This window comes from Solea senegalensis, linkage group LG20 (genome assembly GCF_019176455.1).
Source record: "Solea senegalensis isolate Sse05_10M linkage group LG20, IFAPA_SoseM_1, whole genome shotgun sequence".
NCBI classification, from domain to species: domain Eukaryota; kingdom Metazoa; phylum Chordata; class Actinopteri; order Pleuronectiformes; family Soleidae; genus Solea; species Solea senegalensis.
The window spans coordinates 17,700,156-17,713,348 of NC_058039.1; the positions used below are offsets into that span (position 1 = coordinate 17,700,156).

The following is a 13,193-nucleotide window of genomic DNA, read 5'->3' on the forward strand; positions in this document are numbered from 1 at the left end:
CACTAAAATTGGACCCTGAAAAAATTCTCATAAAAACAGACCCAAATAAAATCTCGTAAGGCCAGACCCCGAAAAGAAATCTCGTAATATCTCATGAAACTGGACCCTGAAAAAATCATAAAAACAGCCTTTTGAAAATTAATTTAGGTGAATGCAATTCGCTTCAGTAGTTTGTGACGTTAAAATTCACTTTGCCTCAACCAGCTCCTCCCACTCGAGTGGTTGAGCGTTTGTGATTGGCTGACAAAAAGCTCAGCGCTCGTTCCCCAGTTGAGTTCAGGAGAGGAACCTGTGCGTACGAATCAGAGGAATAATTGGAATAAAAATGGCGCTGGCTCAAGGAACAAAGAAAAAAGTTTGCTATTACTACGATGGTAAATACCCACTTTGTGCATTTATGCTCCTGTGGTGATCGTAGAGGCGTCGGAGGCGTGTTAATATCTGAAGACAAGTCTGTGCTCCTTTGCTAATAATTAAGTGACGCACCATCAACCTAGCTAACCGGGGGAGCGTGCTAGCGCTAGCTTGCCTGATTGGTCACGTAGCCTACTTTAGCTTCACGGGTATGCTAAGCTCGCTAGCAGTTAGCCTGTAACTGTGTGCAGCAGCCTTGCTTCCTTAAATGTGCACTAACGTAATTACTGCACTGACCGCGTTGTTCCAGTTAACCAGGCTATTGCACAGCGTATTGCGCGTATGCGGCTAATGTGGCCATTCTGCGGCCATAAACGTTGTCATGTTGTCATCATCAGTGTCCCCCAACTTGCTAACAACTTCCAAGAAGAGGGGACTGATGTTGTGTTTTCCAGCAAGATCATCCAGCGACACCGTCTGTCAGTCCTTACTGGCAGTTGACGTGACATTTTGCAAGTCCGGAATGCCGAAAGATGCCAAATAATTAGGTGTCCACATGAAGGACGATGATTTATTTTTTATTTTTATGAAAGCACACGCATCTATCCATGCTGTCAAAATGACAGGTTATCAATAGTAAGTAATTTCGATTGTTATAACTTGATAATACTGTGGAAGTAATCAACGAGGAAGTAGGTTGATGATTTGGATTCAAGAAAAAATTAGTTTTGGTCAATTCAATTCATTTACTTGATTCATCAACATTTTACAGTTAAATCAGGGCAGGAGTGTAACATGTCCTTTCAACATTACGAGAGGCCTAATGCATCATGAGAGAGTATATTGTCGGGGCAGCGTGTAATGCATTGTGCCAATTTTGGCATCTTTTTTTCCTCCAAGGTGATGTGGGGAACTATTACTATGGACAGGGCCATCCCATGAAACCCCACAGGATCCGTATGACTCACAACCTGCTTCTCAACTACGGACTGTACAGGAAAATGGAGATCTATGTGAGTTAGGCCATTCCTTACAAACACCTTTTTTTATTTTCCTCTGGACTTTCAAAAATTAGTGATTCAAGATTACGCAATATTATTTAAAAGGTGGCACGTCCAATATCAATGTATGTGTTGCAACTAGTAACCATGTAATTGCCTTAAATTACAATGAGAAATGAATATGCAAAATGGTTCCATGTCATTATCCAGCTTTGCAATGGGATGCTTTATTTGTCTTTGATCATGAAGAACTTCTAGAGACTTGCTTTGCTGGCATGCAACTGCCAAATTATTTGGCTGAAGGTGGTATTAAAAGAGTAAATGGAAATGCTTTTTGTTTTGATATATATTAACATGTAAGCTTGCTCACCGATCTATCATTTAAGAATAAGAAACGGTGTTGAAGTATTGGAATGTTTCAAAAGTTATTAATAATAGCTATGGAAATTCACAACAGGTGCTCATGCATTTGGATATGAGGTTTGCATATTATCAAATTACTACAACCATGATTCCTCCATTTTGTTTAGTCAAGAAATGACAATCTTCTCTTTCTTTCTCTCTCTTTGCAGCGGCCACACAAAGCCAGTGGTGAAGAGATGACAAAATACCACAGCGACGACTACATTAAGTTCCTGAGGTCGATCCGGCCGGACAACATGTCAGAGTACAGCAAACAGATGCAAAGATGTGAGTGTGCACTTTGTGTTCAACAGAGAAGAGCCAAAGTGTTCTTACTGTGCAGATATTTGAAATCTTTCTCTTCTGTTCTTTCCCCCACAGTCAATGTCGGAGAGGACTGCCCAGTGTTTGATGGCCTGTTTGAGTTTTGTCAGCTGTCAACAGGTGGCTCTGTCGGTACGTCGTTCCAGCCACACGTAGAATAACATTACAGAATCTACACCTAAGGGGGGAAACCTATTTCAGTTGGAACACGTCAAACTTAATTGAATTACACATCATATTTGTACTCTGTATATTGCTTCTGACAGCTGGAGCAGTGAAACTGAACAAGCAGCAGACGGATATCGCCATCAACTGGGCCGGTGGACTCCATCACGCCAAGAAGTCTGAGGCCTCTGGTTTCTGCTACGTCAATGACATTGTCCTGGCCATCCTTGAGCTGCTCAAGTAAGCCTAGAAATCAAAATCACACTATTGCGTCATGTTACAGTTTACATACGTATATTCAAAACTTTCATTCTTCGTCATATGTCAGACCTTGAATCTGTCTTAATAAGCAATTTTCCATTATGTTTAGGTACCACCAGAGAGTGCTATACGTCGACATTGACATCCATCATGGTGATGGGGTGGAGGAGGCGTTCTACACCACAGACAGAGTCATGACTGTCTCATTCCACAAATATGGAGAGTACTTCCCTGGCACTGGAGACCTGAGGGTTAGTTAGTTAATTGTTCTTGTGACATCCAGTTGTCATTACTTGTGAATATGTGGACTGCAATTCAGTGATGTGTCCAATGTTTGCAGGACATTGGCGCAGGAAAGGGCAAATACTACGCAGTAAACTACCCACTCAGAGATGGTATTGATGACGAGTCCTATGAAGCCATCTTCAAACCAGTAAATGTTATTTTTTTGTGTTTTAACTTCTAACTATTTAATTACTGTAATCGTACTCTTTTTCTTTTTTTTTGAACAAGAATTTGAATGTGTGTGTGTGGTTTAGATCATAGCTAAAGTCATGGAGATGTACCAGCCAAGTGCTGTGGTCCTCCAGTGTGGTGCTGATTCTCTCTCTGGAGACAGACTCGGCTGCTTCAACCTCACCATCAAAGGTATATAACACAAATAACATCATCGTAGACTCAGACTGAAAGCCCAAATAATTGGTAATTAAATATGCTGCTATGTTGACTTTCCTAGGCCATGCCAAATGTGTCGAGTACGTCAAAAGTTTCAACCTGCCTCTGCTGATGCTGGGCGGTGGCGGCTACACCATCCGCAATGTGGCCCGGTGCTGGACATATGAAACGTCTGTCGCCTTGGACAGCTCCATCCCCAACGAGCTGCCCTACAATGACTACTTTGAATACTTTGGGCCCGACTTCAAACTGCACATCAGCCCGTCCAACATGACCAACCAGAACACCAACGAATACCTGGAGAAGATCAAGCAGCGGCTGTTCGAAAACCTGCGTATGCTGCCTCACGCCCCTGGTGTACAGATGCATGCGATCCCAGAGGACGCCCCCCATCCAGACAGCGGAGAAGAGGACGAGGAGGACCCCGACAAACGTGTCTCTAGTAGGTGACATCCACAGTTTAGGCATAGATTCTGGTCAATACACAGTGGTCAAGTTTGAGCCACAGACTGCACATAAAAAAATAATAGACCCCTGGTCTGAAAGGTTAAGCCAGATGTAGCATTTACACCACTGGTTGCAAAAAGAAATGTTTGAATATTCAGATATTCCCTACAGATGTGTACCTTACCCTCTCATCTACAGTGACAAACCCAAAATAATTTCAAACGGCACTTTTCAGGTGCCGTGCTGTCTTAATTGTTCACGCAGTACTTAGTTCCAAGAGCAACATCACGTCACGATCTAACTTCAGAGGCCAAGCTGCAGGTGGGATTGGCTTCTAGGCTGTATCTTTTGAACACAGATGGAGTTTGAACTTTCCCCCAATTTCAAACAGATAACCCAAATTTTAGGTAAGAGAAAGTGACAGCCTTACCTGCTTCTCGACTTACAAGGTCGGAGTTGATGGTTTCACTCGCTAGTTTCAGGTCTTCATGATGTGATTAGGGGTTGTTGATGGTTTGCGTCTGTCAACCTCTTTCAGTCCGTGCCCACGACAAGAGGATAGCCTGCGAGGAGGAATTCTCCGACTCTGAGGATGAGGCAGAGGGGCAGGGAGGAGGCCGCAGGAACGCAGCCAACCACAAGAAGGCCAAACGAGTGAAAAAGGAAGAAGAGAAGGAAGGAGAGGAAAAGAAAGGTATCCCTTTTCAAACGACGATATATTTGGAGACAAACTTTGTGTGTGTGTGTACATATATATATTTATATGTATGTGTGTGTATATATATATATATGTGTGTGTGTGTATTTGTATATATATATATATATATATATATATATATATATATAAAAATAATACTGTCTGGTTGCTTCGCTTCTCAGAAGTGAAAGAGGAGGAGAAGGAGGAAGAGAAGATGGACACATCAGGGTAAGACATATTTGCATTTTCAGTCTAATTCAGTCACAGCATATTAGTTTGTAGACAGTCATGTTTTACGTTAGGTGGTGTGTGTAGTTTTCACTGCACCCATTTTGACATGTTTAATTACGAAAAGAAAGAAACAATGGCTTCGCTCATTTCAAGCAGTCAGAACAATGTGACTAAACTGAGAAATCTTAAATGGAATCTATAAGATGTGACATCAGCCGTGCTCCTGTATGCCTCGGGTAAATATGAGTGGGTTGATTTAGCATATGCTGAAGTTTGCATAAAAAGGAGTCTGCTAATATCAACAAACGACCGGTTAAAATGTTGAGTTAAATGAAGGCATATTTAAATTTCAGAAATAGGATAGCTTATTTGAAGACCTGGGTGTTAAAGATTTGAAAGAAGTCACCTTTGTTTGTTTTTCAGATAATTTAATGACTGATGTTTCGTTTCAGACCAAAAGAAGAGGTGAAGACCTGAAATCCAGCACAGGAAGGAAGGAAGTCTTGGTTGTAATCTTGTCCCCCAACATCCATATTCCTGTACTTTTCTATTGTCTCCTCCTTTGGCAGTAGGACCTTGTTGTATTTCCAGTTTTATCATGTGTCCCTGTAGGCAAACCTGGTTCACATTGTACTGTACTTGCATTTGTTTCAAAGCAAAGCACTAGTTGTGTGGGTGTTCACCAGAAAGTGTGAAACTCCACACACACACACACATTCACAAATGTCATGGATCTTTTCCAGCCACCGTGTGAACCAGGTCTGCTGTGATATGAAGAAAACCAACCCGAGTGTTACTGTTCCCATCATGCGGGACCCATGCTTCAGTCCCCGCAGCTACGTAGATGAGTTCACTAGTCTACTGCTTACATCCAAGAAAAAAAAGACTTTGTTAGTTTTTAAACATCTATTTATGGTACTGTTGGAATAACCAGCGTTTGGCTTACTTTGTTAATTTGCCCTTGAATGCATGTCTAGAATATCACCTCCCCTCTCTACATAATTATTTTCCCTTTGCAGTCAATCCCGGAATGTTTGTTTTGGTCTGTCTCTTTAACCCAGTTTCCCATGAAGACTGTTTTTCACTGTTTTGTTTGCTAGCGCGAGAATGAGTGTGAACCTTTAGAGGGTTGTGAGTGACCGGTTTTAAATATTTTGTACCGTTATTCGTAAATGTGAAGTGAGCTGGTTAAAAGGCTCTAAACATGGTTGTTTGGAGTTTTATCCTTGTGAAATGTGCATTATCATAACTTTGTTATAAAAAATATAAAGAACCTTACGTCGTGACAGTTGTTTTTTTTAGGGTGTTGCATTTAGAAGGGTTACATTACATTACATGTCATTTAGCAGACGCTAAAGGGTTAATTGGTAGACGTTGAACATACTATGTCCCACTATGTTTGAAAGAAAATAGGCTTTCTGTAGCTTTAGAATAAGCTTTGTATGTACTTTACTCAAGGACCTTGCTTTTGGAGGCTGCCATGTTTCTACAGCAGCGCAAACAGACAATCTAGCCTTAGAATGCTTTTCACAACCTAAAGAATTGCATCTTCTGATCCACAAAAGCTGTAGTATTTCACTGATTTGAAAAAGGGTTGATCAGAATCCTGTAGACTCACCCTTATATCACTGATTCTTAACACCTTAAGCTGCTCACAGAACTTTTCCATTAGGTTGTCAATGAGTTACATAGATGAGACACAACTTGGATAAGTAGTAGTAGTTTATGGTGGTTCATGGTGGAATGGCTCACAACAAGGTTAACTCAAATGTTGTTTTAACAGTAGAATCAGGGAGTATGGCTTTAAGTCCAGTCACGCCATCTTTGCAGATCCAAGGTACAAAACTTTTTGAAAAAACACCTCACTTAACCTATTGTGACCTTTTTTCCTTCAATTTAAAGTAATCTGTGACTCTGGTCCATAACTCTCTCTGTCTTTCTTCATGATGGGTATTGGTTGAACCTGCAGGGGTTGACGAGCCTGCCAGTTTATGCCTCCAGCTCAAAGTCAAAGTATTGTGGGTCAAAGTAATGAATCCTTGTATATCCGTCTTCTCCTCCACTGCTGTAACTGTAAACGACGAGCACAAGAGGAGAAACACACGAAGCGATTAGCGTGAGCGGACGGCTACGCGTTTTACAGCTGTGCATTCCAGAAGCAAAAGATTCCCTTTTTTTTACCTTTTGCCGTCAGGGTGGAACGCCACACAGTTAATGGGGCCAAAATGCCCTTTGACCCTGCCAAACTCCTCTTCATAAGCAGCGTGGAAGAACCTGAAGTTTGGGGAAGAAAGCAAATCATCAGCCATGACATTTACATGTTTGTATGCATGCACTACAAACATAACACATGTAGCATGAGCAAAGCAACTATTGAACTGGCAACTTGTGAAAATCAGCATAAACATCAACAACAACCACGTTTTTGTATAATGCTTATATGTTCTACTTTGTTTAGATTTCAGTTTGTGTTACTGGCTAGGTTTCCATTAAAATGCAAAGGCCGTATTAAGCAGTAGATGGTGCCAAAGTACGTTATGACAGGAGTATGTGACAACTTGACAAATAAAAAGCACCAATAGCTGTTGATACATGATGTTTTGTTGGTGTTACATTTCCACTAATTTTCCAGTACATAAAAATGCAGAAATAGGGATTTTCTAGTTTTGCGACTCCTAAATGTCATCTTTCATTCACTAAAACTGACTCCATTGCATTCATCTGCATCTCATCTATAGATTATATATTTAATGGTTGCATGTGTTTTCATGCAACCATTAAAACAAGCTGGAGGCACCTATTGTTTTATGTAAGGATAAACAGTGTCAAACATTAACACTTTCCAACTGTTGTATTTGTGAACATAAAAATAGATATCCACCTGCTATCAACCTCAAATTATATGATGATGTAAATAAAATAAAGAATCAGGTGTAAAGAGTTGTGAGGGGAGAGTTAATCTCACCTGGCCTCAAACTTGCCGATCCTGGTTGAGGTCGTGGTGACTTCCATGGCTTCCTGTCCACCTCCCATCACCACCTACACAATAAACCATCAACATGCACAAAAGGTCAGTGGTGAATTAACACTTTTACACTGCTGTGGGACCCCTAATGCAAGAGTCTCGTCTTACATGATCCATGATTGGAGAGATAGCGGCGGAGTTGACGGGTCGCTCCGTCTTGAAAGTCTTGATGTGATCCAGAGAGGCGGAGTCAAAGAGCTTCAAGGGGGGAAAAAAATGGAAGACACCCGACAGTGGTATTATTAGGCAGGGTTCGAGAGTGCAACCACTTTGGCGCGCACACGTGACCAAACATTTTTAAAGTGCAACTACATTTTTTCTGGTGCGGCTTTCATTTCGTAGGCCTATGCCTTGGACTCTCCATCTTCTCTAATGTCTTATATGCAAAGCTTGCACTTGCCCAAGGTTGTGTGTATACACTGTATACCACTACAAAAGGGCCAGTGTTTCCATATAACCATTTAAACGCGCAATGACACACGTTTTTTGCTGTTCGAGTAATTTGTTTTTGCAAATAAAAAAAAAAAGGTAGGCACGTTGGTTATATTCATTAGGAAAAGAAATGTAACATTCATCGTGTGCTCTCTATTTATAGATAAGTGTGCTGGTGGTCTACAATCTTTTTTGTGGGCTGGGCTTGACACCCTCGACTGTAGCATTTTACTAGCACCGCACACTAATGCTTACAGTTATAAGCACAGAACCAAGGGGAGAATAAAAGGAAGCCAGGTAATCTGTGTTTAAAGGGGACATATTATACCCTATTTATCCAAGTTAAAATAGTTGCCTGGTGTCCTGTTGAACATGTCTGTGACATGCTTAGGTAAAAATACCATAAGGATGAAGCACCATAGCAAAACCGCCCCTTTCAGAACGCTCGGTTTTGTGCCTGGTCCCTTTACATGCAAATGAGACACAGGCAAACGCACACCCACTTCTTCCAGGGGGTTTCTGATTTGTCCTTTTTACTGTGCTCACTCAGGTCCAGTTCCCTCCACTCCATTCCTCTCCCCCTCCCTCCACTAGCTTTCTGACAATATCAACATGGCAGTGTGCACAGAAAACAGTGAGAGTGCCGTCACCAGAAGAGACATCCAACACAAGGATCAAACCAAACACTGCCGAACTGTAAATCAGTTAAAAACACTTAGGAACAGCACCGCTGATCGCTACCACTGACTGCCCGTGGCGAGCTACATAAACTGCCGCTGTATGTGACTGTATCAGACTGAGTCTGCGCTCCGGTCATGGAGGACGTACTGGACAAATATTTTTAATTAGGACGTGTCAGAATGGTCATTTATGAGCTCTATTTGACCTTTTCTTAAAAATGTGTGTGTTTGTACGTCGGTGAAATACGGTCGCTGACTAAATACGGTGACCGCTGGCCGGCAATGTTACTCCCCCTGTTAATTAAGAGTTTCATACAAGTCAGCAGAACAAACACTGACACGAAATGGAATGGAATACACTGAAAACCTGCAGAAATCTGTGAAAGTCATTATAGAGATATGACAGAAATGAGTAAATATTCCAAAAAGACACAAGAACGAATGTCCCAACTGAAATGGCCACCGTCAAACTCTATGGCTGTCTTTAAAAGCCAGGGGAATAAACAGGTGCGTCTTACCTTGGCACTGTTGTCCTTTGATGCAGTGATGAACATCGTCAGGTCCACTGATGTCTGGATATCATTGATCTGCCTGCTGTGCTCCTTGACTTTCTTCAGAACCTCTCCAGACTGTCCAGAAATATCACCATCAGCAGGGAAAACAAATGTAAACAAAAGCACACAATTTCTTCGTGTAACATGCTTCACTCATCATCAATTACTGGAATACAATCACATATTTTTATATGTATTTATTGTTTCTGGCAAATGACATGGGTGTTGTTCCATGGTATTGGAACATGGTATTTATTGTCCTCATCTATCTTCTAAACCTATATCCAGTTAAGAGCTGAAACGATTAATCGATTATTAATCAATAACAAAATTAATCAACAACTATTTTGATAATGGGTTTGAATGTTTTTCTATATGATTAAAACAAGATTTCTGATTGTTTAATGTACATATTTTCTTCATTACTTTGCTCTGGATAACATTTTTTCAGGTTTTCTGATATTTTATAGACCAAACGATTAATCAATGAATGGAGAAAATTAAAAGACAGATTAATCGATCATTAAAATAATCGTTATTTGCAGCTCTAATCCAGTTTTATATTGCATTTCGATATGTTCCATTACCTTGGCACTGAACTGGTTGATCTCTCCATTCTCGTGGCCAGCAATCACAAACTCTCCCAGAGGTCCCCACACGGCACTGGTGATCTTGTGTTCGCTGCAAGGTATCGTCAGGTATGGCTGGTTGTCATCTGGAAATGGGTTATAAATGTTTTATTTTATTTTTTTTACAAACTGCTCTCTCGCCACACCAAAGCCCATAGAGAAAGATTCCACACAGGAGCTTCTGATCCACTGCAGCCTGCATTTATCGGCCAAAATGTGTTATCTTGGGACTTTGGTGTCTTAAATTCCTTGTTTAGTCTTGTTTTACTCTATTGGCGCATACTTACCAAATGAGCTAACTCTAACAAGCTAAAAACACAGATCTCTCTCTCGCTCTGAACAAATATAACTTAATTACAGATATCACAACAAACGTAACATTTTATATCTACCTATCTGCTGTGGATCCCTCAGGTCAAAGAAGTTCAGAAAGCACTGGTAACCCATCTGCTTATCTGTGGAGAACATGATGATGTTGCCGCTGAAGTCGAAACCACAGGTCCTAACAGCAGAGCTGGTGTTTAGCAGGGCCAGCTGTTTACCTGTGCAGCACAATGGTAGGACAGAGGCAGGGTTGTTTTTGTGTACATAGGATCTCAAAATATTTTCAAAGAATTGAAATTGAGTGTGAAACACAATAAAGTCTGCAACTTGTTTTTCACCCACCGGTCTGGCAGTCCCACAGTCGACAGCTGTTGTCAGCCGACCCTGTCAATACATTTTTTGTGTCCCCTGAGGGTGGACATGTTAAGGAACCAAACATGTATGTTGTACACAATTTCACAGTACGGGGTGGTTCACACGCAGTGTCTGAAATGCTCGAGTAATACCAGAGATGTTAATCAGTGGCCTGTATTTATACACCGCTTTTCTAGTCTTGATGACTAGAAAAATGCAAAAAAATGTACGGTACAGAGCCAAACCGCTCCACTCTGTGAAAACACGGCTCTATTTTGTCCCAAGTATCAAAAGACATGCTGAAAGTGCTTGTGGCATTCCCAAAAAGCTGAGACACGTGACACCATTGAAAATAACTAATTAATGCACATAAATCATGCTGCATGTTTACTGCCCCAAACATAGTGTCAAAAAAACACAATATATGAATGGAAATTCCCTGAAAAAGATACAGTCACAATCGACACACCACACAGCTCCTGTGTGTCCATTGTAGGTGCCGAGCCTCTCACCATTGACAGAGTACCACACGTTGGCTATCTGTGGTTGGACACACAAGAGCAGATAATTAAGGTCACACAAACGCTTTGTAAATACTAGAACAGTTGTATGACTTGTGTCAATATTTATCAAACACTTTCAAAACAAACAAATTAAATCATTCAAATATATTGTATTTAATTTATAGCTGAAACAATTACTTGATTAATCGATTATTAGTCAACCATTTTGATAATCAATTAATAGCTTTGAAGCTTTTTTCACAAAATTTGATTGTTTCATCTTCTTAAATATGAATATTTCTTTGTTTCTCTGCTCCATATAACAAAGAAATAATTATAACGCAATTATTTTTGGTTTGTGGACAAAACAAGACATTCGAGAACATCATCATGTTTTTAACATTTTACGGACCAAAAGATTACACGATTAATCATGAAAATAATAAACAGATTGATTACCTCAGCTCAAAGAAAAAATGAGGGAGCGCAAACGCAAAATTGTCAGAGAGTCAGAGCAATTTTCAAACAAATATTTTTGAATTATAAAATTCTTCTTTGTGAAAAGTGTTGTTTGAAAATATTGACACAAATATAATTCCATAGATTGGTTTCAAAACTTTCCGGTCCTGTACCCCCTACTTCAGCACACTTGGGGAAAAAGTGGCCGTCTTTAAGCCCCCTGAAACCTCACACACACACATCAAATAAAATATCTCAGAGTCGATTATTTCTCAACAAATACAGTCTAAACACCAGTCATGTTTTCTGTGTTGTTTCGTCTTTGCATACCCTCTACATCACTTAGCATAAAAGTACCCGTTTGGGAATCCGTACACATGAGCTCAACTTACAGGGTCCTTAGCTACAGAGAAGAGCAGGTCTCCTTCTCTGTTGTACTTGATCTGGGTGATGGACCTCTCGTGGCCCTGAAGCAGGATGGGTTTCTGTGGGGAGGAATAAACATGAACATGTCAGAGCAGACCCAACCAAATTCAGACAACAACATCTGTCAAAACAAAGCCAAAGATACCGTTTTGAAACTTTGGATAGCACGTCTCCTCTAGCGCGAGCTAGATTACAGGACAATACACAGGAAGCGTTCACTTACTAGCTAACGTGTATGTCATCTTTTGACTTCATTTAAACCCAAGCTAACGTTAGCTGAGGCAGGCATGCTAGCTAGACTGCTGCTAACTGTGTCAATAACACGGCAACCATCGTTCGGAGAAACATAAGTCGCGGCGTGTTTTGTTTCAGAAGTGATATACATACCATTTTACTCCGTGTTTTGCCACTGGATTCGATATATTCACCGCGTCTCCCGATAAGAGAGAAAAGGATGAACACTCGTGCTTTCAGGAGCCGGAGCCGCGAGGAAAAAGAAAAGTGACGTGTTTCCTGTGTCCAAAAAAAATATGTCGTAGGAGCGCACCCTACAGGCAACCGCCGGTATCAAATGTTTAAAATTAATTCGTTTTGATTAGCTTTTAGAGCAGGTTTTTATTTTTTGTAAATGCTTAGTTTTACTATTTGCCAGGTGTAAGATGCAAAAAGGTCATAATAAGGTTTGTGTATTTATATATATATATGTATATATCCAAATATAAATTCACAAAGACGAAAACTTTCGCTACAATTCTAGTAGGTTATAGTTAGTTTTATAAACACACAATTCCATTTCAGTTAGTTATCGTTTTTTAAAAAACTAGTTTTTTTTTTCTATTTCAGTTAAGTTTTTTTCAATTTTAGTTTTTGTTAACTATAATAACCTTGGTCAAGGCATGTCTAATTAAATACATAAATTATAACTTCCAGTAAATACATTTTACAACAGAAAATTTGGTGTGAATATTGAGTTTGTTGGTGTTTTACGGCAGCTGGCATCCATAAAGTTGCTTTCCTTTGCCTCAAATGCATCATTTTATCTGCATTTATTCTGACTTCCTTACGAAGAGGTGTATTCTCATCCATAAAATCGATTAATGCCTTCGTATGGACATATATTAATGTGCTTGTTGTATGTATGTATATGTTTGTTAGATTTCATGTATGAAAAGCAGGTTTGTTAGTTTCTATTACAACAAACACATACACACGTATATGTTTTTCCACACATACATGAATACATAATAAAA

The 13,193-nt window shown here is 40.1% G+C and overlaps 2 protein-coding genes across 2 annotated transcripts; one reads left to right on the plus strand and one right to left on the minus strand.

The window, feature by feature from the left end:
• Positions 1-244: 244 nt before the first annotated feature.
• Positions 245-5,835, plus strand: LOC122786383 (probable histone deacetylase 1-B). Its single transcript, XM_044052654.1, has 12 exons — positions 245-374; positions 1,255-1,367; positions 1,928-2,045; positions 2,139-2,213; positions 2,348-2,486; positions 2,617-2,758; positions 2,848-2,940; positions 3,047-3,155; positions 3,244-3,624; positions 4,168-4,323; positions 4,509-4,554; positions 5,010-5,835. The coding sequence occupies exons 1-12, from the start codon at positions 326-328 to the stop codon at positions 5,032-5,034; spliced, it is 1,446 nt and encodes a 481-aa protein (XP_043908589.1). The 5' UTR covers positions 245-325; the 3' UTR covers positions 5,035-5,835.
• Positions 5,836-6,261: 426 nt separating this feature from the next.
• eif3i (eukaryotic translation initiation factor 3, subunit I) lies at positions 6,262-12,453 on the minus strand. The gene is made up of 11 exons (XM_044052653.1): positions 12,331-12,453; positions 11,910-12,002; positions 11,008-11,095; positions 10,544-10,609; positions 10,270-10,419; positions 9,836-9,963; positions 9,213-9,323; positions 7,691-7,780; positions 7,523-7,596; positions 6,739-6,831; positions 6,262-6,628 (listed from the first exon to the last, which is right to left on the minus strand). The coding sequence occupies exons 1-11, from the start codon at positions 12,331-12,333 to the stop codon at positions 6,547-6,549; spliced, it is 978 nt and encodes a 325-aa protein (XP_043908588.1). The 5' UTR covers positions 12,334-12,453; the 3' UTR covers positions 6,262-6,546.
• Between the last annotated feature and the right edge of the window lie 740 nt (positions 12,454-13,193).

Coding starts and splice junctions, on each gene's coding strand:
- LOC122786383 (XM_044052654.1), top strand. CDS start 326: ATGGCGCTGGCTCAAGGAACAAAGAAAAAAGTTTGCTATTACTACGAT. Junction 375..1,254: donor AGTTTGCTATTACTACGATG/GTAAATACCCAC, acceptor TTTTCCTCCAAG/GTGATGTGGGGAACTATTAC. Junction 2,214..2,347: donor GTCAACAGGTGGCTCTGTCG/GTACGTCGTTCC, acceptor TGCTTCTGACAG/CTGGAGCAGTGAAACTGAAC.
- eif3i (XM_044052653.1), bottom strand. Junction 7,597..7,690: donor TCTCTCCAATCATGGATCAT/GTAAGACGAGAC, acceptor TTTATTGTGTAG/GTGGTGATGGGAGGTGGACA. Junction 6,832..7,522: donor ATCGGCAAGTTTGAGGCCAG/GTGAGATTAACT, acceptor CCCAAACTTCAG/GTTCTTCCACGCTGCTTATG.